Source organism: Vitis riparia, chromosome 10 (genome assembly GCF_004353265.1).
Source record: "Vitis riparia cultivar Riparia Gloire de Montpellier isolate 1030 chromosome 10, EGFV_Vit.rip_1.0, whole genome shotgun sequence".
NCBI lineage: Eukaryota > Viridiplantae > Streptophyta > Magnoliopsida > Vitales > Vitaceae > Vitis > Vitis riparia.
This window is the reverse complement of record NC_048440.1, coordinates 8,300,279-8,327,074: the sequence shown is the minus strand read 5'-3', so window position 1 is coordinate 8,327,074 and position 26,796 is coordinate 8,300,279. Positions and strand designations below refer to the sequence as shown.

General features: G+C 29.7%; 2 protein-coding genes across 7 annotated transcripts; both read right to left on the bottom strand.

Moving 5' to 3' along the window:
* Window positions 1-4,159: 4,159 nt before the first annotated feature.
* On the bottom strand, window positions 4,160-15,001 carry LOC117923807 (lysine-specific demethylase JMJ18-like). 6 transcript variants are annotated; one of them, XM_034842267.1, is made up of 12 exons: window positions 14,775-15,001; window positions 14,155-14,270; window positions 12,770-12,841; window positions 12,148-12,225; window positions 11,529-12,044; window positions 11,133-11,357; window positions 10,435-10,596; window positions 8,651-9,019; window positions 7,420-8,533; window positions 7,198-7,301; window positions 6,493-6,690; window positions 4,160-5,060 (listed from the first exon to the last, which is right to left on the bottom strand). In XM_034842267.1, the coding sequence occupies exons 2-12, from the start codon at window positions 14,194-14,196 to the stop codon at window positions 4,680-4,682; spliced, it is 3,261 nt and encodes a 1,086-aa protein (XP_034698158.1). In that variant the 5' UTR covers window positions 14,197-14,270; window positions 14,775-15,001; the 3' UTR covers window positions 4,160-4,679. The 6 variants fall into 6 exon arrangements, with proteins under 6 accessions (XP_034698158.1, XP_034698161.1, XP_034698159.1 ...); XM_034842270.1 differs by having other exon boundaries at window positions 14,155-14,210; XM_034842268.1 differs by lacking the exon at window positions 14,775-15,001 and adding an exon at window positions 14,539-14,744.
* Window positions 15,002-22,696: 7,695 nt separating this feature from the next.
* LOC117924060 (CASP-like protein 1B2) lies at window positions 22,697-25,506 on the bottom strand. The gene is made up of 3 exons (XM_034842612.1): window positions 25,191-25,506; window positions 24,208-24,331; window positions 22,697-23,115 (listed from the first exon to the last, which is right to left on the bottom strand). The coding sequence occupies exons 1-3, from the start codon at window positions 25,433-25,435 to the stop codon at window positions 22,870-22,872; spliced, it is 615 nt and encodes a 204-aa protein (XP_034698503.1). The 5' UTR covers window positions 25,436-25,506; the 3' UTR covers window positions 22,697-22,869.
* Window positions 25,507-26,796: the final 1,290 nt, after the last annotated feature.

Sequence of the window (26,796 nt, the reverse complement as noted above, 5' to 3'; positions counted from 1 at the left end):
AGTCAGATTTGAATGCAGGGTCAGACTAAAGAATTGACACGGGTGGTGTTTGTCTTTTTGGTTTTTTACTAAAAGCAATTTAGTTTTAAAATTTAGGTTGTTTGTTTTTTACTTTTTCATGACTTATTATAAACTTTTTACTAAATAGAAAAAGCCAAAATATGTAATTTTTTCTAAATAGAAAAAATAACATATTGATTTTTTTTTACTTTTTAATACTTAATAGAAATAAAATACTATAAAAACAAACAACCTAATATTTAACACTATTAAGTATTAAGGTTCTATTTAGAATTAAGTAAAAAAACAAACACCACCTAGTCTCTCATTGGAAACCAAATTTTAGTTCCTCAAAAGTCTTTAATGTATGAAGATGTCCATGATAATATTAGTGTTAGATTCACTAATTACATAAAGCAAGGGACACCATCTAATGATCCAAACTTATTAGATGAAGAATTTGAAGAAAACATATATATGGCTTTAGTTAGTTCACTAACGAGCATAGAAGAAATGGGAGAGATGTTAGATAGCAAGTTCGAAAAACTCATGATAATGCCTTATCTGATTATCGTGATTATGACGAAGTAATGAACATTTATCATGAAATGTATAATATCGATTATGTTGATGACATTATTAAGGGAGTTAGGCAACCCAAAATCATTCGACTAAGACCATGTTCATGGAAGCGGAGTCTTCTGTAAAAGGACATTCTAGACCAACTTGGGTCGTTCCTCTCCACCAAGGAACATAGATCAAGAGTTACCAGGAAGATTTCCAAGGCCTTCAGCAACTCATGCGTTGTTTAATGAAGGAAACTCTTATAAAGGTAAGAGATATCCTTTAGAAGCCATTGAAAACTTGTGCGTTGCAAATGCAAATGGAAGTATGTTACACTTTGCTGCTTATGACCCTCGATCTTGGTCAGAGTTAATAGACATATGGGAAGCAGATGTAGTAAGAGCATGATTCGCATACCATGGCAGTACCACTATGTGGGAATTTATGACCACATTACTAGGAGAAACAGTGATGAATATCTTCGACTGTTTTAAAAGAGATTATCCAGCCAGGTTAAATGCAATATTTTTATAACCGAACTGATCATTGAATCGAAAAAAGTTACCAGTTCATAGTTCACTGGTCGAATCGGAGATCGAACCGATGATGTCATAAATATATATTTTTTATATTATTAAAATTAAAATTAATTTTAAAAAATAAAAATAGTAAATTATGAGTGACACAATGTTTTCATAATTTTTTTTTAAAATCATAATGTTTTGATTAATTTAAATTTAAATTATAAATTTTAAAAATCATAAAATTTTAAAAAAATAAAATTATAAAATTAAAATAAATAATAATGGAAATAAACTAATAAAGTAAAAATATATAAAAAAAATCTAAAAATTTGAATGATTGACTCATAATATTGTGTTTTTGTATTTAAATATTATTTCTTTGTATTAATATGATACTAATACAAATAACTTTTCTATATATATAATTGGTATTCTTAATCAATAACATACTTATATGTATGTAATTGATATTTTAAATATTTTTACTTTAAAGCAATGGAAATATCAAGATTTTTATGACACATTTAATGACCATATTTAAAATTCATGAAATTATAGCAAAAAAATTAGTCATAAACTTTGACATTTATACATTAAAACTTTGAAAGTTTCAAAATTCTAAATTATTGCTTATGGAAAGTTTGAATGTTATAGTTTATTTATTAAATTATTGTTTATGGCAACTTTCAATGTCACGAGTTATGGCCGTTGTTGGGATGGCGTCATTGTCCAATGGCGGCGGCATGTCGGGATGGCAGCAACATCGTCGTCGGGTCGGCGACGTCGTAGGACTGGATCCGAAAGGGAGTGACAGTGGCATCATCGTTGGATGGTGGCGATAGCATGTCGAGATAGCATCGGCATCATCATCGGGCTGGCAACATCGCAGAATTGGAGCTAAAAGGGAGTGACAGTGGCGCGGAGCAACGAAGATTTGGGGAGGGGATGGGTTTAAGGGTCAAAACGACTCCGTTTTTAAGGGGAGGAAAATAAATAAATAAATAAATAAATAAATTTTAAAAAAATCTTTTGAATCGTTCGATTCATCCAAAACCGAGTAGGTCAACCAATTCATCGGTCCGACCTCCAATTCCAACTGTTCAAAGGTTAATCGACTCAAAGATGCGGATCAGACCAAAATGGTGGCCAGACTGATAGTCGGACCGACTGGTCCGGTCCAGTTTTTAAAACAATGATTAAATGATATTATTAGGCTTGGTGATAACCCTTAATAACTTCGCTTCTCTCATCAGAGAACTTCATATAGGAACAAATCTAGGAAGAGGAAATACTACTCAACAGAATATTGCTTTAGCAGATCTAGAGTAGTTACAACTCCATGATTGGACTTTCCTTACATAATTCTCTACAGATTATACTTCCCTTGCTAGCAAAATTGGAAGCTTTTTTTATGAAGAAATTGGAAATAAACATCTTAGAAAACCACCTAGACAATTAGGAAGAGAGATAGAATTAGGATGAAAACAATCTACCGTCAACCAGATAGAATAAGATATACACACATGATAATGCGTGAAAAATGCTCGCAAGCTGCAATCCAAAGTACGCTCAAAAAGCAAGACTTTGGCTTTTGCAAAAATATAATCTACGCTCCACAAGAGTATAGGGAGTCTAGAAAGCTCAAGAAAAAAATGCAAAAATCTTTAATTGCCAAGGAAAATAACAGAAAAATAAAACAATGGGCTCAAAAAGGCTCTCAAAAACCAAAAAGAAAATTTGTTAGGAGAAGTACTACCTTCAAAAAAGGAATTACCTCATCAGGTTAAATGACCATCGAAAGCAAAGTGTTCATGTTTTATATGTGGGGATCCTAAACATTTTGCTAATGCTTGTCTAAACAGACAAAGGAGCCACAACCAAGAAAGAATAAACCTTGTTCTTGGACTAGATGACGATGTAGTAAGCTTAAGCGGTGATGAAGAACCATATGGGGTTTTAAGGAATTGAAAATTTTTACTTTTCAATTCAAAGTTGGTTCTACTTAAATAATGCAAAAAAAAAAAGAAGGATCTATTTTATAATTTTATGAAGGGTTTGTAATTATGGATAAAGTATTATTTTGTAACAAGTTTGAGAGGCAAACTGTTGGACTTTAAATGTGAGGAAACTATATTTAATTATTGTTTTTAAAAATAATAATTAATAATAACTTATATAAAATCTATGCACTTACCTTGTATTTTTTAAAATTGTTTATAAATGTTTTAAAGTTTTAGGTTTTTATACCTTAATTTTTTAAATAATTTTTGAAAATCATTCTTTTTTAAGACAAGTTTTTTAGAGTTATTATATTTTATATTAAAGTTATTATAATTTTCTACTTTTAAAAATAAAAACCACAAAATATATCCATACAATAGCTAACTAATACCCACTTCATTTATTTAAAATAAAAAATGGTTTTATAAATGAATGGTAAACCAACTTAATAATTTAAAATGGCTTAATAACTAATTTAAGTCATTAAGTAAATTAAATATATTTGATAAAATAATTTAATAGTATAACTTAAAATCAAAAACAAATTTAAGTAATAAATAAAAATAATTTACTTATTTTTAAATCTACATCTTCATTTTACTTTTTTATCATCGTTCCTAATTACCTTTATAATTTCTTTTACTTTCTTTTACTACTCCATGACCTCCATTATTACTCAACTTTTTTTGTTTTAATTATCATTTATGAAAATGAATATGTTAATATGATAATTTAGAATAAATTTTAAATTAATTTTATCAAACAACCTTAATACTTAATTAACTTAAAATCAAAACTTAAATATAATTTAAATTAAGTCAACTTAAATTATAAAGTATTAAGTTTTACCAAATACACTTAGTCATAATATAGATAATAAATAACAAATACGAATTTTCTATTTACACATGCGATGAATTATAGAATTTCAAATAGTATAGCTTTTCTATGCATCTCTAAATATTGTTCCCCTCCACCCCCATCCCTACAAAGAGACAAAAGAAAAAGAAAAAAAAAAAAAAAAACGAGCACACGAAAATAAAAACAAAATAACAAAACAAGTCGAAAAGTGAGGAAAAAAATTATGATTACCTAATAGAATTGCATACAAATATGGAGCCATTTATCAATGAATCATGCTTAGCTCCCTCTTTGTTGTATTCCTACTTTTTAACATTCTTGCAACTGCCTTTTATAGATACATAGATGGGCATTGAGAAGGTAAACGACTTATTCTATTCACAAGCAGCATGGGCTATGGAGATACAAGAGTTAAAAAGATCAGTGATTGCCAGACTAAAAAAGGACATGTATTTCTGAGAAAAAGTTAGCAGAATGGTTTCTAATGTACAAGAAGGCCTTATCTCTTCTACAAAGGGTTAATGGCATCATGGAATCAAGACTCCTATCATCTCTAGATCACGCTGGGCAGGCACGCTGCTAATCTTGTCCAACAGTCATGCCCGGGTTCTTCCTCCTTTCTTTTATCAAACTCTTGAAAGAATATGCCTAATCAATTGAGTAAATGAAATAAGAAGCTACCTCAAATGAGAAAGAATGACGGCATCTTTTCCTTTTCCTTTTCCTTGTTTATTTACATGTTTTCCGGATCTCCTCGGTCAGCGTTGTGAATGCCACTCCCCATTCTGCACTTGTGTACTCGCTGCAGAATACCTTATACATCATTATCAGTTCTTCCCTATTTGCCTTCTTGAAAAATCCTTGTAATGTGGTCTTTATGTCTTCCCCAACTGAGTGATCACCTCTTCCAATGCTTGAATTATCAGGGTCTTGCTTTGTCAAATCGAAACCAAAGAGTTTCGCCTTTGTTTCCCCTGGAGAGCAACTCAATCCAAAAGGGTACTTCCTCGAATTACTTGCAGACATGTCATTCACATTTTCCATTTTTACTCTACTCTTCTGATTCCAGTATTCTAAGCATTGATGATTTGGATCAAGAGCCTCAATAACCTGCGGTAGCATACTTCAATTAGCATATGTATGTAGAATTTTAATGTTACAACCGAAAAATATTGACAATACACATCATATGCCTGAAGGACTATCTTTGGTTCAAAAACATGATCATGTAACAATATCATGAAACCAATAAATACTATCATGCTTGATGATTGATCAAATTCAAATGCATGAGTAGGTAATAGCTTGTTCTGACAATGTAACAGCAAAGAATTTAGCTGGAGATAGCTCAAACTTATGGTTCAAGGATTATTCAGGATCAATTTGGGTTTTGGGACAGAGTAATGAAACATCATTAAAATATTTGAGAAAATCAAATCATAAATTTGAGATTCAGGAAAGCAACAAACTTGGAGAAGGATCAGTTATCATTCCATGGCTATTTGGAACAATCAGGGATTGTGTAAATAGTTTGAAAATCATTCATAATGTTCAACATAATTAAGGAGTGTTAAACTAGATGGGATTATTCAGCTTGAAATCCAAGAATATAATTCAAGCAGGCTATTAGAATGGATGGAAAAGATGAAAGACAAGCTTGTAAGATGGTAAGAATTATACTCTCGAGTAAATATTTAGATGACAACTAGACCTAAACAAATGCAAGAACCCCTTCATTATCCCCAAGTAATTACATTTTACGGTTACTTAAGCATGGAACAGTGAAAAGATTTGGGAACATGGAAACCCTTGAAAATATGGAGGAAAACTCACAATATTAAAGATGCCTTCCACTTAGTTAGCTTGTTTAAAAGTTAAACTGAAAAACTACTAAAGGCACTCCAAAGATGAGAAATACCATACATTTGTCTACATGCAACTGTGTGGAATCATTTCATTCTAACACAGGATAAAATATAGCATATTGAAACCATAAACACCCAATGACAGTTTAAATTATTACTTGAATCCTGTGATATAGACATTTTGGAATATGGATTTGACATCAAATCTGAACATTTGGAAGGGAAATACATGAATTAAATTAAATGCAAGAAAGGCAACATATTTTCAAAGAATAAGTTGGAAAAACTTGGGAATCAAGATCGACTCACTCCCACTATGTGCTTTGATTGGTCATACTAATAAATGACTCAAATACTAAATAATTTTAAGAAATTATTTTAAAGTGGCCTATAAGGAAAGCCCAAAATGTTTCCATCAAAAACAATGTTTCAGTCCAAACACAGCAACCTGCAAAAATCTTCCACATTCCAAGGATGTTTCACATGAGTGTCCTTGGAAACTAAAAATTTTTTCAAGGGTATAATAGAGGGGAAAGGAGATAAAAGGATTTCATTTCTTGACCATCTCCATCAAGAAGTGCAAACCCAATGAGTGTCTTGGATTTTGTGTTGCATACATATAGTAGAATTAACTATTAACAAGCAGAAAATAATACAAATTAAGGAGATAGCTATACCTGAATGATGGGTGGTGATAAAAACCCAAACATCTCAAGGCCATTAACACCCTGCAAACATTCCAAAGAGGGCAGCAGTTGTTTCCCTAAACTGCTGTGTCTTATGATCTCTTGCTTCAGTTTCTGCAGCACCATTTCCCAGCATTTTTCTGGCGAGACATTTGCAAAGGTCTCACTTGGGCACCCCTCTGAAGTAACCTGAAATTCAGAGAACAGAATCAGAATAAAGATAAACATCAGAATCAATAAAGCACTGATCACATCAATAAAATAAAATAAAAATAAAAAGACCTTTTGAGGAGTGTTTGGATGGTCATTATCTTGTAATTCATTATAATAAAAAACATGTTCTAGTAAACTTTTTGGTGATTGAAATTCTATTCACAATTGGTGGAAATAACTATGTTGGATTCTTTGACAAAATTGTCCACAAAAATAACAGAAAATTTGGAAAAGATTCCAAAAGCAAGCTAATGAATTGATATGTGGAGCCAAGCAAACATCTTTCCATTTATCAAACTTAACTAATAAAATTAGGAAACCTGTCCCTGAAGACTTTTGAGGCATGTGACAACCAACATCAGCAAATATAGAATTCACCATATAACATCAAAACTTTAATAAATGATAGAAATATACTCGCTAGAGGATGCAAATTTTGCTAAAATTATCAAATCTAAAACATAATACAACAATAAATCCCACCTTAAATAGAGGCCCAAGGAGCCCTGCATCCAGCACCTCTGAAATATAGTAACACATTTGTGTTGGATCACATACACTAAAGAATTTAACACGGCTTGTAAATCCTGCACAGGACCATTGAAAATTACAAAATAAACAAATTGGTCATACCATAGATGAAAGAAAAGGAACAAAATTGGAAAGAAACATTCCTAGAACTCTGTAACCTCCTAATGAGCATACCTTTAGGGAATATGGCCTGCTTACTGCACCATGGCTTTCCAAACAATACAGTACCAAAATGCATAGGCTCAACACAAAAATTCATCTTTGGTATGAGACAGGTTTGATCAGTCGCACATGCCTTCACATCTGAGCTGCCTAAAATTTCAGTTTTTGGCAAGCTGCTTGGCAGAGTACTTGAATGTGGAAGTGAAACCAATATATCAGCCCCAAACAACTTACTACCATCAGATACACAAGGATTTCCATTATCTACTGGATAGGGAAAGTGATGTTTGTTTGGAAGAACATATGAAACTGATGAATCACAATCACCACCAAGTCGTACTATATCTGGTTGCTTTGGAACATCCGGACAATTAACCTTTTCTTCCTTGCAGACTGACAAAAAAGTCTCAGCCACATTTCCAGTTGCTTTACTATCACAGCTATAAGATACTTGCTGCAACCCACTTACATGTTCATCAGACATGGTATCAAGATTCAAATCAATACAGAACCCCTGCCCCACCTTACTTTCATAGCCCTTAGTTAGACCTTCTTTGTTTAAGTTGTCATTATGCCTGTCTGTCCTGATATGGGATACACAAAAACCAAATGTTCCTTGCTGGTTTTCTGACTGAACTACTTCGGAAGAAACATGATAACTTGAACTGCAAGGCTCATTTATGTCTAAGTTTTCTTGTGTTCTAGAGGAACAAGGTGGACTTTCCTTTTGGTCACAACCAATGGGTCCAGATATCTCTCTCTCCTGATCCAGCATAGCGCCACAAGCATTCTTATCAGCAGAAACCAATCCAAGGTCTTCTGATGCCCATACTTCAATAGCATCTAATCCCCCTTCCAATGATTCAACCAGGGTCTTCAAATCATCCATGGTGTAACGCAGAAGGACAAACTTACGATTTGGTTCACATGAACAAATAAGGCTAGCATGTTTAAGGCATGCAAATTGGTCAGGAGAGCACTCACAACTTGCAGCAGATAAGTGTAGGTCATAGAAGCATGAAAAACATTCTCTCTCATTTTTCAAATCAAAGTCTCTTTCCATCTTCTGAAGCCGCCAACCAATTGGAAGACGATCTAGTCTTTCCTCTTCCATCTGTACTCTCGTCTGAAAAAACAAGAAAAAATTACAAGGGGAAATTTTTTTTTTTAAATATCTCAAAAGAAAATAGAAACTTGCCTAGGAAGAGGAGTGAGAAGAAGGGAGAGAGAGACAGATACTCACTTTAACTGCCTTCGTAAGTGTCCCATCCTTCCCACAGACACTTTTCCAGCTTAAATTTACTTGATCTTCCTTTCCAAGAACTGACAGATCCCTAAGTGCCTGGACAGCTTTTTGAGCTGATGCTAACAGCAGTTTGTCATGGGAAATTGATGTCTTGCGACACTGCTCACTGTAGAGCTCCACTGCGCTTTGCCCATGTGACAGCCAATCAACAGGGGCCACATTCACAGCTTCAGCACAATTGAAGCCACAATTAAACCCTGAATGGTATGCTCTTGGAAAGGTAAGAATAAACTCCCCAGAATTCTGAATAGCTCGATATACTGGTACATTTTCAGATTTTAGAACTGAAGGAGATAACTGAGTAACCTGCACCAAGATGGACAAGAAAAAAAAAGACTTAATGTACTTCAATATATGTAATACCCTCACATAGAATTCAAGCAAATTTGAGGTAGAAATATAAAAGCAGAAGCCCACACGCTCTTGAGATATCTGGGCAGACATGGGATAGGGGACTCTGACAATTGACCAAAAAGATCTCTAATACAAGATAGTCTTTATGTTCTTTGTTTGAAGAGTGTGGTCAGCAAATAACTATGAACAGAAAAGGGAAAACAAATAAAAGGCCTATGCATCTGATATTTATTCATCAGGAAAATTATAGTAGGTTTAGAAGTTCTGGATAGAGTTTGGTGAATGATTATGGAGGTCATATTCAGACCTGGAACATCCAAAGCACCCTCAGGTTCAGAGTAAGGGATTCAAATCAAGCTGCTCGGACTTCAAGTCAAGCTTGTTCGGATTGACAAACATCAAACCTCCATCCCCACTCCTCATTCAAAAGTAACTGAATGCCAATATGTACAGTAACAGCAGGTAACAGTGCAGTTAAGAGACTTCATGTATCAAATCTATATCTATAGATATATATTTGAAAGGTAAATTTTTGTCCTCATTGAGACTAGAACCTAGAACCCCCCATAAACCCTCCCCAAACCTTTACCACTTGAGTTGGGCCTAAAGGACATCCTGTATCTTAATTTGATATAAAGTATCATTTGTTGCACTTGGGCCTAGCACAAGTGGTTAGGGGTTGGTTTTAGGTTCCAATCCCAATGGAGGAAAAAAAAGGTTCACCCATCAAAAAATAAGTAAATAGAGTATCATTTCTAACTGTGTAATTGGCTGAGACAACTACATGTTGCCAATGTGTCATGAATTCATTCCAATTTCAAAAGCAACTAGAATGCTGCTTTCCCATCCTTATACTTGTTCTCCCCTTTTAGCCTCCCTTTTACCACCTTTCTTCACATACCTAGGACACATTAGGATAGACTATTGGGTATGGAAACTCCATTATCTTTTGAAAGGAAATTGTTCTAGGGAATTTTGTGTTTCTAGATCCTTTTCTAGCTAGTAGCTATGACTTCTGTAGCCATTAGTGTTACTTATCCATACCTTTCCCTTATTTATTTCAATATACAGGCCGCTTCAACAAATAATTTATTAATGTTACACTCTTAGACACGGAATATGCATCAAAAAGATTTTTCAAAATTCTCTATTTCTAAAATGCCAGAAAAACAATGCAGAACGAGATCATGTTCTGCAACCCAATTTTATCAACAGATAATTTAAGATCATTGATGCTCAAACTTAGTGCATTCATTACAAAGTAATTAATATCTTCTTGTATCATAATCTAATCCACAAAGTGTGAGAAATACATGCACTCTGACCCAGGCATAGACAACAAAGTGTGAAAAATATCATCCACTTACCAGTTCATTCAGTAAATATGGTTGTTCTTCAAACAAATCAGGTAGATGTTTTCTCATTGCATTCTCCAATGCTGAAGCATGACTTCCTGGTACTCCATACCATACTTTTGAATCACCCCAGTGTAGATAATTTAGTGAGTATAGGTGGTGGTCCTCAACATGCTGCTCCAAAAAAAAAAACAAACAAAAAAAAAGGAAGCACAACAGGTCAGCTCCAGAAAAGAAAACGGGTGACTTCACAATTCAAGACAACTAGCTGCAACTAGAAAAGTCTCATAATAGTAAAGTAGATTTTGCAAAAACTTGAAACCATGCTAGGGCTTTCACCTTGTTAATATTTCTATTCATTATCATTCTACTTTAAGAGTAAAACTTCCATACACTATAAATCTATTATCTATCCAAAGCCAAGTGGTTATTATGCTTTTAGTTAGGTTAATTAGAAGTAAGTCCATGAAATTTGTGTTTTTCATTTTCTGTGTAGACTTAATAGAAATACTACATTTCAAAATGATGTGAAAAGAAAAATTCAAAACAAGACACTTCTATCACTAATTAGAATCGCTATTTTTCTTGTAATAAGTAATTAGAATTATTACAAAGCTGAAGAACAACGAGATTCTGCCTTTTGCCCTTTTTATTTAATTTTTCTTTTTAGCGTCATGTACAGCTTTGATAGAGGAATTCCCATAACTTACCCAACAAAATGATGAGAAGCACATCCCGACATAGAGCCATGGGACCAGAACTCCTGAGATATCATTTTGTTCAAAACAAAGTACAGAACCAGGCAGTCGGGGGAAGTTATTTAAATTCCATCCTGAAGCCACATACTGATCTGAATCATTTTCAGAAATCAAGGATGATGCCTTAGGAAAACCACTCACAAATGCTTCAGTTTCAAGATCAGCTCCATAGTATACCTGTGATAACACATAACCAAAAGAAAAAAAAAAAAGAAAATGTGAGAGAGAGAGAGAGAGAGAGAGAGAGAGAAATTTATTTTCTTATGTGTACACAATATATACTTCCACAAACACAAACAAAAGGAGGGAGGGAGGGAGGGAAGGAGTGGAAAAACCATATTTCCTTACCTCAACCTCATCTGTTGGTTGCTCCACTATCCGCCAGTATTCTCCCTCAATATCTTCTACAGAAGGTTCCCACCTTTTGTTGCATTCCACACCATCAGAATTCAAGTTATCCTTAGCATCCTTTATTCCAAAATAAAACTCTTTGAAACTATCAGCGTGTTTCTGAAACTCTTCTAATGTGAAGTCTGATCCTGAATGGAACCCAAACTTCTCATCGCTGTCAGAGACAATGTTTGCTTCAGAAACTTCAGATCTGGAATGCCTCCTTGTTGTTCCCATCCTTGAATACCTTCTTCGTTTTCGCTTCCGGCCTCTGTTTTTCTTTCTCATGGGTTCCCTATTTTGAAGTAAGTCCACTTGCTGCATTCTTGTAGGAAACTTTAAATGTTTCCAAATGCTCTCCTCCCTGAGAGGGCAGGGTGGAACCCAGGAAGGTGGTGGCACAATCCTACATATACCATATGGCTCTGCTTTTGGGCGAATGCTTGCTATATAATTTAGTGTATCTTGAAACTCCTATGGACCATCATATCAAGAAAAATATAAAGTTATAACCACAAAAGAAATATCAAATGGCATCTATCTTCTACTGGTAGAAAAACACAGAAAAGAATAATACCTCAACAGTTGGATAGAAAACAGGAGCTTCTTCAATGAGTGGCCTACATGCTTCAGTTGGGTTCCATCTGGCTGATATCTGTTTTAACAGATCAAAAATGTTCTTACAGGAATAAGTATCATAAATTGAGAGGACAAATTAGGGAAATTTTAGATGTGAGATAGAAATTGAATCATCCACATGGTTTCTCAAGTGTATCAAGTGAAAGGAATATGCTTCTGAGGGCATTTTTGGTTAAGTCTCTTTTTCTATCTTAAAATTTGTGTAAGTGTGGGCAATGTGAGAATCATGACTCTTTTTTTCTTTTTCTTTTTTTGAAAAAAAATTTGTATAGCATTCACAATCATATACACCGTAAGTCCCAATTTTCTTCAATTTCAGTATATAGATGGATTTGTGCAGTCAAATGCTACAGAAATCAAATCAATTGATTAAATTTCCCTAAAGCTCCAAAAGATGGAATTCAATTAAAAAAGTTTAAATGGATTTTCTTCTATAGGACAAAAACATTTAAAAAATTATGAATCATAATGGGTCCCAAATCTTTGACGTTTTTAGGATGCCATACCCTACTGCTCCCTACATTGATCAACAAATTGAACACCATATTAAGTTTTTGCACCTTTTGATTTTGAGGACTGCCTGAGTACTCAATATTGCTGTCATTTTTCAAGGCATGCTTTGATGAATGATCCTGACAAAGATACAACTTATGTTGTAAATATACATAGGTGGTTAAGATTTTAAACTCTTCACCAATCTAGGCATTCCAATTATACACTACACCTTATAAGATAGAATGACAATAAGATCATATTACAGGATTGTTTCCCTTTTAGAAAATGATAACTAGTGGATGAACAGAAGATTTCCAAGAAGAACTAAGCATCAGATACCAACATTCAAGAATTAAAGAACAAAAGTCATAACAAATGGCTACATACAAAATGCCTTTCTTTAGGCAAATGATGGTGACAAGATTAAAATATTTAGAACTGGTGGTACGAATTCAAAGTACACAACCAAGAATAAGAGTTAATGAAATTTCCAATATTGAGCTGGAAAAAAAATATAGATGAAATATCCTTAATGATTTTCTCCACTATCAGATTCCTCATAGCCTATCATCAAATGACCATTAAGCAACTGAATTTCAGTCTGAGGGATTGCTTAAATTCATCAACAATGTAAGGTCTCATAAATGAAATTTTATGTCAATATTAGTCCTTTTAGGAACCATGATCCAACCTAAACCAATTCATATTTTTTCCCAATTATTTTTCGGTCATCCAAGACCAGCTCTCATTTTCTATCTTATCTTACAATAATAAAAGTGTAAGCTATAAATGATACCATGATTTTTCATTTAACAAATATTGACAGAAAAAGGTTTAAGGGTGGCTTATATTACAGGTATCCATGTTAGGGAACCAGAATGCAGCAAGTGAATCATTCATTTATTCTCCTGAGCATCGTTTCCAAAGACTAACACCTTGAGGCTCACCCCAAAGCAAGCATCAGGCTCAATAACATCTCAAGGAAATCTTTGAGGCTTAATCGACACTCACACCCTACAAATTCAACAAGAATGGCATGCTAAAGCCAAGACTGACACCCTACTAATTGAACAACACTGAGACATTAAAGCCGAATATTTAATGAAATATTTACAGAAAAAGTGGATGTCTAAAGATCACAAACCTCCAAGACGTAGAATATACATGACAAGATTGAAAATTTATTACCATGTCTTAACAGATGAAACATAATACCTACAGGAGAAAACCTAGATCAAGGAAAAACAAACATATAATAGCAGAAAATTTTGCTAAAGATCAAAGGAGCAGATCCACAATCAGTTTGCAGTTGCAAGTCAATACTAAAAGACATCAACAAAAGCCAACTAAACCAAAATCTTCAAATACCTAAGACACCAAGGATTTATATAGAACATAAATATAAATAAAATGACACAATTAAATTACAAAGAAAGATAAGAAATCTAACCTCTTTGATCTGAAATTCTGGTTCCAATGAGGACTGTTCCATTGACCAGAAACAATCTGTATCAAAACCTAATTTGTCAATCACTACTCTCTGAAAAAATGGCCCTTTCTGGTGACCTGAAAAAACCAATACAGACCTAATTCACCCAAAGCAGTTCCCAAAAACAGTTTCTAATATTTCAATCAATACATACTCAAGAAGCCACAAACTAAATCAAACAATTGGGGAAAAAAAACAGACAGACCCAGTCCTTCCAAAAGATCCCAAAAACAATTCTCAGAAGAACCAGGTCGCCTGTTATGTATCAAAACAAACTTAAAGCATAATAAATGCCATAAATATAAAACAGAAAAAGAACCCAAAAAGGAATTGACTTGCAAATACCTATTTCAGACCTAATTTCACACAAATTTCACCACAATTGACTGAGACCTGATATTATATTAAAGAAATAGATTGACCCAATAAGCCAAATTGAAAAAGGAATAAAATTCGTAATAGATGTTGTTGGGTGGAAAGTCATTAGCAGATAAACAGGAGAAAACCCAATACAAATCTGTGAGATATTTAATCATAAAAAAATTGGAATTAAGGCTTAAAAAAATTGAGGAGGAAGATACCTCAGCAATGGTTGATATTCCAGGTTGAAGTGTTGGCGTATCCAAACCAGTGATTAAATAATTCAAAAAAAGGAAATAATGGGTTGATTAGAAAAAAGAAAGAATGACAAGCTAGGACAAAGACTGGTCATGAAACGAGGAAGTTGGATCTCTAGAGAGAGAGAGAGAGAGGAAGAATTTGATAAGGGGAGAGGGTCAACCAGAAGGAACAAAACCCACTCGCGCACGCAGTATTAACGGAAATCGGTGATTCCAACAAACCACACACGTTAAGTTATTATATATATATAAATTACTAATTAAATAATTTTAAAAGGAAAAACGTTTCATCTTTTGTAGTATATTCAATCTAGAGATCCTGGCAAACGCGTGTTTTCGTACACTCAAATGAGTAAAAAACATAAAATAAGACTCAAATTTCAAATAATTATCTAAAAATAATTAATCATTTATATAATTTTTTATTCTCTAAATACTATATTTTAATAACATATGTACTATTTTTCACCATTTTAGATACTATACGTAATTATAAGTATATGAAATTTGAATTACTTTTAAAAAGTTTTTATTTTATAATTATTTTTATATAAATATGTGAAAACTCATTTTTCCATGGATTTTTTATGAGAATTTTAAGACGTTTTGTTGTTATTATTTTTATTATTATTATTTGTTATTAATTAAACAAATTTTCTTTTTTCTTTTTTTTTTCCTTTTTTTTTGTCCTTAATGACTATTTATAAAGGGGAAAAAGAAAAATTATGGATTGCCATTTTTAAAAATTTTAAAAATATACACCATCATCAAAATAAAATAATAATTTAGATAGTCGGGGAATATTTTTTATTTTTTATTTTTAAAAATAAAAATTCCAATAAAAATCTTTACTCCCTTATATTTTATAAAAAGTGTTTATATAATTACTTTGAAAACAAAAATTAGAAAGTAAATCCAAACATTCCTTTTTGAATCATACTATAAATATATTTGTTATTTTCTTCTTTTTCTTAACCATGGCCTCAACTACTTTTTTAAACTAATTAAATGTTATTAATAAAAATATTATTGGAATTTGATTCATACAGGGGGACAAATTTTATCGAATATATAGTTTAAAAAACACTATTTCAATAATTATTTTATTAAAAGGGTCATTAAAAACTTGATTTTGGAAATTTAATCCTCCATTTTTTTTATCATATTTTAACAAAAATGCTCTCAATCTTTTCTTGTATAAATAATCATTTATATTAAAACCTATATATAAATACTTGAAATAGTCAATGACATTTATATAAAAAATGGGTTAGTGATCTGGGTCCCATCAAACTCGCTAAACGTTTGTCTGAGCCTTTTTGTGATTGTATACAATTGCCGGGTTGTGTTGTTCAAAATTCCAATATGGTAACTAAAAAGTCTTTTTTGTTGTGGTTTTTCCTTGGCTACAATAATAGATTTAGGAAGCATATCTTACCCTTTCCATAATCCACTCTCATGTACTCTTCGTCCTTTTCTCAACATGGCTTAAAGACTAAAAGAAAATGTCTAATGTGATCAATTGTTCGCTTACGAGTCATTTTACCCATTTTTTTTGAACCTTTTTCTCCCCACCTTATAAATGGCTAGCCAACTCCCCCTATTTCCATGTTCAATTAATGAATATCTTTGTAAAGGAACCTCTTTGCGTAAAAAGATGAAAGGAGTTAAATTCATAAATATGAGAATTATTAACCAATTAATTCTTGATTTTTTTATTAAAAGGGATGAAAATTATTCCCATTTTGTAAATTTAATCCTCAACTTTTTTAAATCCTAAAAAAATACTTATTTTAGACCTTAATATCCTCACTTTTTTCTTTTAAAAACAATCTTTTGTTTTAAAACACACATGTAAATAATCAATATATTAAGGACATATATGTAAATATATATATATATATATATATATATATATATATATATATATATATATATATATTACTTTTCAAGACAAAAAAATGGATGGTGTTAAATTTGCAAATATGGGATCTTTTGATCCCTTTTAATTAATTAATTCATATATCAAAGTATATATTTTTATAACAAAATTCACTTTGAATTAAATATATTTAGTCATTATGAATTTAAAATTTCATAAAAAAAATTTCAAACCTAAGAGGACGTAAACAGAATTAACCCATAATATATATAATTTATTATTTTGACCGTTAAAAAAAAAGTGATTCAAACAAGTCTAACTACTTTCATCTAAACCGATATTATGCTATTGAATTATTAAATTACTTATTAAACTATGCGTTACTGAAATTATCAAGAAGAAAATAATAATAATTGAATTATTTTAAAATGCCTATAATACATATAATTTGTTATTTCCGTTATTAAAAATAGTTGATGGAAAGTCTCTCTAAATTATTATTTTTATTAAATTACTTATTTAATCAAAATTTATTAAAATTCTTAAAAATAAGAAATATTAATTTGATCTAGGACTCAAAGCAAATAAATAAAATAAAAATATATTTAACATACCATGAAGTCAATTTATTTTTCTACGTGATCATCAAGGTAGTTATAATATCAATATTTTAATATTATAAAAGAATACATATCTATGTTTTTTCTCCTTTTGTTTTTGGTATCTAATGTCCATCCATGTTAGTCTCAAAATTTTAATTAATATATATATATATATATATATATATATATATATATATATATATATATATTTAAAAAAATATTATATAGAATATTTTTTAAATTTATATATAATTATAATTGAATTTTTTTATAAAAAAAATAAGAATATCCCTATGAATGTGATAGGTCGTTGAAAAAGTTGATGAGAGAGATGAATTTGTGAGGATTATATTTGTTGAGGCATTTGCTCCCATGACAATTAAAACGTGAATAAATTCTCTTTTCAACGATCAAATTATTACATCATTAAATTATTTATCTACTTATCCAACATGATTTGACTATGGCCGTTAAGTTGTTGACAACATTTATATCGCAATATACTTCAAGGCCCCACCATAAATAAAGAAAATAAAAGTATATTAAATATTATCAATATGAAATTATTATTATTTTAATATTTTTAGTCACATGTTCTTCCTATAAAATGGGATCTAAATCCGTTCAGAGTTTTAAAAAAATTCTCACATTCTCTTCTAATTAGTTTGTATTTTTAAAAATTTATTTTATTTTTTTAAAACTCATTTTATTAGGGATAAACTGGACAGTCAAATAAATAATAATAATAATAATAATAATAATAATATCTCTTTCTTCATTATGTGTTACATCAATTTTGGGTATACATGAAATTTACTTGTAAGAAAGCTGATGGGTTGTTCCATCTCTTCAAACATTTATTAGACTACGATCGAGCAGCTGGAGCCACGTGTATTCCATGTTCATTAAAATAATTAGTATTCCACCAACCATGGAAAAATGTTGAAAATTAGAAAAGTATAATTAGGTGATCCTTCTAGAAGTAGTCCTCCTTAGAGTCTCTGTCCATGACCTAATATATATAATATTATCAATATCAATTTTATTTATTTATTATTTTATTTCTAGTTACATTTTTTTATTTAAATGCTACCATAATTTAATTCATAGTAGATGCAATGCACACGTGATATCTGACATTGAATAACGAATACAGTTTCTAACACTATATAAGTATGGACTAATCGTGAGAATTTTTTTGAATCCAAAATGAACAATATTTATATGATTGGCTTTGAATCATTACAAATTGTATGAGTTTATTTGGTTTAACCTTAGGCATAAGGAGTGTTTGTGATATTGCATATAGGATAGGAAAAAAAGTTATTGTCGTTATCAAATAATATCTATATGGTTGGATATAATTTGTTACACATGTCATGTCATGTATGTTTTAAAGTATATTTTTACCTAATTAAAAATTTAAAAATATTATTATTTTTTATTTTTAATAAAAGTATTTTAAAATTTAAAATCTAGCTAAAACAAAATTCAATAACACCAGCAAATAACCATTTATACTTTTGCTTATTCTATTTATCCAAATATATAATAATAATTTTTTTATTATTTTAAATTTTAATTTTTTAATATTTATAATTCTAATTCAACAAGGCTTATTTTATAGCATCGTCTTGATTTGAAGCCTAAAATTTATGATTATAGACAAGCCACATAATTGATAGTAAAGAATTTATTTATTTTACTTGACATGATTTTTTTTTATAGTCTTAAAAAATATAAAAAATTAAGAATATATTTGATAATGTTTTTATTTTGAAGTGCTTTTAGTAAAAATATGTCATCACTCGTGCCATGACCTTATGTCTCGACTCGAGCCAAGACACGTAACATGTACCACTACTCGTGCCATGGCACATGCTACGAACCCACTATGTACTTTAGAATAAAGTATTCACATTGTTTAAGAAAAAAAAAAAGAAAACAAAAAAAAAAAAAAAAAGAAAGAAAAAGAAAAGGTTGCCTTGTCTAGATTGGAATTTTGGTTTTCCATATTCTTCTTTTGACCCCCGGGCATTGGGAGGTCAAAGTCGGAGCTTGACCAGACCTAAAAAAAAATATATATTTGGATGTTTCCTTGACTCTTCCAAAGAAGCGTTTTTCTCCGCGTGGTGATCAATGGCATTATTGTAATAACAACTATAAACTGGGCTATCTTTTGTCACGTCCACTTCCGGCCAATAACAAAATGGTAAAACTATTCGGCTCAATATTCGGTACCATAGCCCAAGGATTTTTTTTTGGTAATTTTACATATCATAGCAAAAAGTCTCTTTATTTTATAAGAAAAAAACTAAAGTGGTGATTTTTTTTTTATACTTAATTTTAAATATAACTTAATAAGTATTAAGTTATTTTATTTTTTAATATTTTATTTCTATTAAATATTAAAAAAATGAATGTTATTTTTAGTATTAAAAAAAGTTAAATATTTTATTTTTTTATATTTAATAAAAAATTTAAGAAATATGTAATAAATTAACAAAAAAAAAAAAAAACAAACAAACGATTTGAAATCTAAAAACAAATTGTTTTCAATAAAAAGTTTTAAAAATAAATACCACCTAAGATATCAAAGAGGCAATAATTGAAATCTATAAGAAAAAAAATTAACTTATTAAATAAATGTATAAATAATAAGATCAAGGTAGCAGAGTATGAATAAAGATAAAGAATGAAATTAAGGTATAAATTAATAAGATCAATATATATAAAATAATAGTTTTTATATATATACGTGACACTATCTTATTAGCCATACATATTGGTTGGTACCTATTTTGTATCTTGAAAATGATTATATTATTATGTCTTATTTCTTTATATGCATTTTTCATTATTTTTTTTAGTATTTTACACTTCAATAATCGAGATTTTAGATTTAGTATGGTACCTTAGAATTTTCCTAAGAAAGGGTTCTATTTTAAACCCACTTTTTGCTATATTATTATTACTTTTTAAATTTTTGAGAACTTTTTATTTTACTATTTTTTTCAAAGAAGTTATTTCAAGGAAAAGCTTTTATGGTTTTTAATAAACAACGGGTCACAATTGTATTCAAATGTAAGCCTTCTAATATCTCTAAGAAAATTTGAACTTCAAATCAAAAACGGTACCACAAATTCAATTTAATTAAATATTTTTAATTCATAGTCAATCTCTATATCATAAATTCATTGTTTTTTACTATGCATAAATTTTGCTTACCTTCCCCAAAGTTTGAATTAAATACATCTAGTCATTACAAGTTAGAAATTCCATTAAATTCATCACTTATTTTAAAGGGATAATTGTGTTTTGGACCTAGTTGGACCCAAAAATTAAGTTTTGGTCCATATAAGTTCAATATTTAAGCTCAAAACCTAGAAAAAGTGTGAAAATTGAGAAGAAGAATATGAATTTTTTATCTTTCAAAAAATGACCTTTATTGACTATGAAAAAAAAAGAGTAAAAAAATATTAATTTAAATTTTATTCTTTTTATAAACCTCAACTAAATTTAATTTAATTTAGTGATTTGGAAAAAAATACACCATTTTCCAAAAAAAATAAAAATAAATTATTATTATTATTATTTAAAAATCAAACATCTTGAAAAATATTTATTTTTAAAATTATGTATGTAAAAAATAATTAAAAATATGTCAAAATTATTTTTTTAAAATGACATATTTTAAAAAAAAAATAGTTTTCTAAAAATAATAAATTTTCAGAATAATTATTAAAAAAAATTTAAGATAAAAAAGTTTGTCAAATATTGTGGTAGAAAATAGTCAAAATAGTTTTAAAGGGTATATTGGTCTTTTCATATTTTATATCATTCCCATCAATTATGCAACTTTTATGGACCAAATCTTAATTTTTGGGCCTAACTGGTCCAAAACACAATTATCCCTATTTTAAATCAAATAAGAGGTGAGTGAAAATAACGAATGAGAAAGGGAGTGGATGTATTTAAATAACTTTCAAACTAACGGGGGTATATTTAGCTCAAATATCAAGGAGAGTAAATGAAATTAACCCTTCTCACTATCAACATACCATCTTTTAGTTACAAGTTTTATAACATTTATTAATGCATTAGCTAAATTTCTACTTTAAGTCATTTTTATAAGTCTATTAGAGTTAATCACTAATCTTGAAATACTAACATTTCCAATCTTTGATCCATCCTAACTTAGTTTAAATTTTTCATTGACCGGAGGAATCCATCGTACCCATTTCTCAAACCCCCACCCACAAAAAAAAAAAAAAAAAAAAAAAAAAAAATTTAATAATAATAATAATAATAATTCCATTCAAATAGTTTTATATATTTTGGAAGTTAAGGAAAACTTTCTCAATAACAAGGTATTGAGGCAACAAGAATTTTATATTTATCCTATCTAAATTCTCATTATATCTTTTTGTAAGCTTAAAATAATATATTACATAAAATACGAAGCTAGCTTAATTAACCTTAACTAAAGCTACTTTTCCAACTCTTGATAGAATGCAAGTTTTCCATGAGGTTAGCTTCTTTAGGGATTTAAGGGTGACTTCGGAGAAGGTACTTCTCGTTTATTTTACCTTGGATGATGAAATATTCACTATATTTATTGATTCCATTTGGATACTCAAAGGCTCTCTTAATCTATTTCTAACAACTCTATTGAATGTTACTAGAAATCTAAACCGAGAATTTGTAAAATTTTACAAGTTGAAGCAACATAGCACAAAATTTAGAAAAAAAAAATCATATTAATATTAGGACAAGCAAGTTGTGAAGCCTTAGCAAAGATGATGTGATCATTTACAAATGAGCAATGATACTTTAGGTTTATTAAGGTGGTGTTTTTTTTTTTTTTTTACTTAATTCTAAATAGAACTTTAATATTTAATAGTGTTAAATATTAGATTGTTTGTTTTTGTAATATTTTATTTCGGTTAAATATTAAAAAGTAAAAAAAAATCAACATATTATTTTTTTTCATTTAAAAAAAAAAACTAAATATTTTAACTTTTTCTATTCAGTAAAAAGTTTTTAATAAGTCATAAAAAAAGTAGGAAAACAAATAATCTAAACTCTAAAAACAAACACCCTTAAGATGTGTTGGAATACTTGGTTGACTCCTAGAGTTGTTGGCTTGTTTAATTAACCCAGTACCTAGATACACAAGATAAAACTTATAATGATATAAAGATCTTCTTTCCTAATGCCTCTTGAAGATCAAAAATTTTCTTTTGGGACACCATCAATCAAAACAGAATAGGAAACTATGGCGATGCACTTTGTAATCTGTTCATGCCATCTATGGTGAAAACCTAAATTCTGAGAACCTTTTAGACCCAAAACGGATAATATCTGCATGAAAACCCGTTGTTACATAAATGGTGAAGTTTAAGAGCCATGATGATATTGGATTTATCGAGATTTTTTTTTTTATGTTGGAACAAATTTTACAGAAATACAAAGTAAATTCACAAGAAATTTATCATTCCATACATATGACATAATAGTATTAAAGTTGAGAGCAGCAAACATATAAATCATAATAGAAGCAATGAATGGATCAAGGGGTGGTGGCATGAGGACTGGTAAGTTTTTGGTTATGAAGTGTGATAATGGAGATGGCAGAGATGAGAAACAAGAGAAGGAGAGCAATAAAAGAGGGAATGAGAGCCCCACCCCCCTGGTGGCAGAAGCTTTCAAATTTGTCACAAATCTTGTTCCACTTTGCATGTGAATTCCCATTCTTCCCAAGCTCTGCCATGAAAGCTGCTGAACTTGCCCCTGCTGCCACCACTGCCACTATCACCTGCCAATTTAACTCCCTTATCACAATTCTTATGTCTACTCATTAACTTGTCTTTTTTTTTTCTCTCTCTCTAACAGCTAATAACTATTTTTAATTTTTTTAAAGATGGTTAAGAGTGTGTTTTGACGATTATTTTTGGAACCGTGCTAGTTTTTTTTAATATTTAAAAGATAAAAATTATTAAATATTAAAAAAATTAAAAATATTTTCTAAAATCACTATCAAACGAGTTTTAAACGTAGAACCACTTTGTTCGATTTAATGTCATATCAATAAAACATAACTAATTGATGAAATTGTTGCGGGTTTTTTAAAAATAAATACAACTATTCCAATTGAATGAAATTAACCCTTGTAATCTTGGTTTGGTTTGGATTGATTAATTCATTTTTGAACATGTATTCAAGATAAATTCTTTCAAATTTTAGGATATCTAATTTTTAAAATATTGCTTTATTAACAACAACCCATATTAATTTTTTTTTTTTGTAGAATAAATACACAAATATTATTTTTGGATCTTAAATATTAAAGATATATTTGTTAAATTATTAGATATATGACACTAAGTTAATTAATGAATGACGTATAAACAACAAAATAAAAAATATTTTTTTTTTTAGAAAAAAAAAATCAAACAAGAATTGCATCCAAAGATTCCACACCCACTTCTGTGGATTGGTTTAGGTTGATTTTTTCAAGAAAATGTTCACCCCTAAATTGTGTTAAAAAATAAAATAATATTTAATGAAAAGAAAAAAACCACTTGGTAGACTTTAATATTCTATTTGAGTGATCTTTAAACATATTTCTATTTAAAAAATCCATTTTTGATAAAAATATTCATATTTTTTTCTTGTAAAAATAATTATTTCATTTAAAATATATACATAAATAATTGTAGTATTGAAAGGTATTTATGTCAAAAATGGGTTACTTCAAATTCATCAAGGGAGAGATTAGTTTTATAAATTTGATATTTTTTTCATTATTTTTTATTAATAAAAATAATGATAATGATAATTTTAAAAGGTGCCTGGATGAGAAGCAACCAAGAAAATAAACAGAGACTGAAAGATAATGGTAGTGTACCATGTCCAAAATGGTGATTATGACGAGGCGAAGTCCCTTGCAATCAAGCTTTCTTCCAAAGACATCCACTCCTAACATCACCAAGTTATGAACACTCGCCAAACCATTCGCTACCACAAAGAACCTGCATCCATCCATTTACACTCATCAAAAACCAAGTTTGAATGACAAGATTTAGTTTATGGCAGTCTTGAAAAATGTGAGATAAAATAGAAAGAAAAAAAAATTGAGAGATAAAATAATATATATATATATATATATATATATATTTTAAGATCAATAAATTATTTTTATATACTATTTTATTTTATTTTTTGAATTAATTGATTAAAAATAATGAAATGATCTCATATTTCTAAATCTAACATCTTCCATGTTTGAATTTGAGGAATAACTCATTTTTTTACATAAATGTTCTTCCAACATTTCAATTATTTATATTTAGGTTTTGAAAAAGAAAATTATTTTTATGAGAAAAAAATATGGGTTTTCTTGTTAAAAATGAGTATTTTTTAGGGTAATAAATATGAAAAGCATTTTTTTTATTTATTTATGGTAAAACCAAACATGTTTCTTAACTTTTTTTTTTCTTTTTTTGGCGTTTTTCAAAAGCTAAACATAGTCTTAATATAGCCAATTAGATGTTTGTTTTTTTTATTTAAATCTAAATATGATTTAATTTAACTTAATTCTAAACACAATTTAGTAGTATTAAGTATTAATAGAGTGAAATTTATATTGAGATTATGTTTGATTGTTTTAAAAAGTTATTTTTAACATTCAACAAAAAAAAAACCCGAGATTTTGACATTTTCTATTTCCTAAAAGAATTTAAAAAATAAGAAGAGAAAAGAAAAAAGTTAAAACAAAGCATTTGAAGTTTGAAAGTAAATTACATCCATTAAAAGTAAAAAAAAACAACCCAATGCACTGATGATATTGACATTCATGCATATAAGGAGATCATGAATTAATGAACGTACACAAATGCTGGGGTATGCTGGAACTTGGCCGTGAGGGTGGCTCTGATAGGGGTAGTCCCAATGGTGCCAACCAGCAGGGTTTTGGTTTCTTGGTTAAGACCCATCACAATCGTGGCTGATGCTGTTGCCAAGAATGCAACCACCCTCAACACCAACACTATCTGATCATGCTTTGCCTTTGTTACACTGACGATCCCTTGTTTGCTTCCAACTAATTCTGGCTTTTCTTCACCTTTTGAGGCCATGGATTATGGAGAAGTACTAATTACTGAGGATGAGTTTGTGTTTGATGGATGGTTTTTTATAGGGTTGGAGGAAGATTTTGATTTGTTGGGTCTTGCAAGCTAAGTGTTGAGCATTTATAGTTTCTTTGGGTGGTCTAACCATATATCCACGTCATGGGGTATTGGTTCCAGTGGTTGGGAATTTGAAGTTCCACTCTACTGGTTGGATGTATTCACAAATCAACCCATTTCTCAGGGGAAAACTTAAAGATGTCTTTTTTAATAAAATTCAGATCTCTTTGGAATTTTGGCAATTTTTTTATAAAAAGAGATAATTTCACTAAACTTCCCGGAGATTTAACTAAATACAACTAGTTTTTATTAGTTTGAAAATTCATCAAATACCTTCCTTCTTTTGAATTAAAGGAGAGACGAGTGAAAATATCAAATGAGAAGGATATGAGAGGATGCGATGAAATTTCAAATCTATGGAGGTTAAATATATTTAAGCAAAAACGAGGAGGTAAATGAAATTAACCTCAAAAAGAATTAAAATTATGCTAAAAAAAGAAAAAAGAAAAAAAAGAATAACTTTTATATGGAAGAGCATCAAACAAGAGCTTGGACTAGAAAATGAAAACAATAAAGCCCAAGATTTCCATTAATGGAAAACATAAAAAAAAAAAAAAAAAATTAATAAGATTAAAAAATAAATCAGGGGTTAACTATTTAAGGGCTAAGAATGTTTCTTTAGAATTATTCTCACTTTCAGAAGTTTGTGGCACGACACAAGGATTAAGATTAAGTAATTTTATCACATATAGGTTATATTTGGTTTCAGTACTAATAAATGAAAAAAAATATTAAAGAAAATAATTTATTTTGTTTTATCATAAAAATACAAAAATAAGAAACTTATATATTTTTAAATTATTTAATTTTTATATAAAAGAATTAAATAAATAAAATAAATTAGAAGTAGGAAATTAAAATAATTTATTGATTTTAAACCTATTTTTTTTTTATTTTCTTTTACTTTTACTTTTTTGTTCCTTTTATTTTTCTTCTCCATTTTCTTTCCCTCACATTTTCCCTCAAACTTTTCGGAACAAACATCAGCCTAAAATTGTTCTGCAAGATAAAACTATTAATGAGGGTGGGTTTTGTTGAACAGTATTGGATAAGATGATAGAGAGTTTGCATCTTTAGTTTGGCTGATCATCCAAGCAGCATTTTCCAACCTAATCACAGGAGTATAAGTTTGGGTAAGGCATTTTCATACCCAAGTTCCAACCCTTCACCAACCCAGAAAGAAATGGAAAAAGTAGTAAAATAAAAAGTTAAGTTAAAACCCTTTTTAATAGGCTCTTATTAAGCTAATT

Excerpts from the sequence above, each read along its gene's own strand:
- LOC117923807 (XM_034842267.1), bottom strand. The coding sequence starts at position 14,196 with ATGGAACAGTCCTCATTGGAACCAGAATTTCAGATCAAAGAG. Across the intron at positions 12,842-14,154 it reads CAGAATTTCAGATCAAAGAG|GATCATTCATCAAAGCATGC; the intron begins GTTAGATTTCTT and ends TATCTTTGTCAG. Across the intron at positions 11,358-11,528 it reads AACCAACAGATGAGGTTGAG|GTATACTATGGAGCTGATCT; the intron begins GTAAGGAAATAT and ends GTGTTATCACAG.
- LOC117924060 (XM_034842612.1), bottom strand. The coding sequence starts at position 25,435 with ATGGCCTCAAAAGGTGAAGAAAAGCCAGAATTAGTTGGAAGCAAACAA. Across the intron at positions 24,332-25,190 it reads CAGCATACCCCAGCATTTGT|GTTCTTTGTGGTAGCGAATG; the intron begins GTACGTTCATTA and ends GGATGGATGCAG. Across the intron at positions 23,116-24,207 it reads TAATCACCATTTTGGACATG|GTGATAGTGGCAGTGGTGGC; the intron begins GTACACTACCAT and ends TTAAATTGGCAG.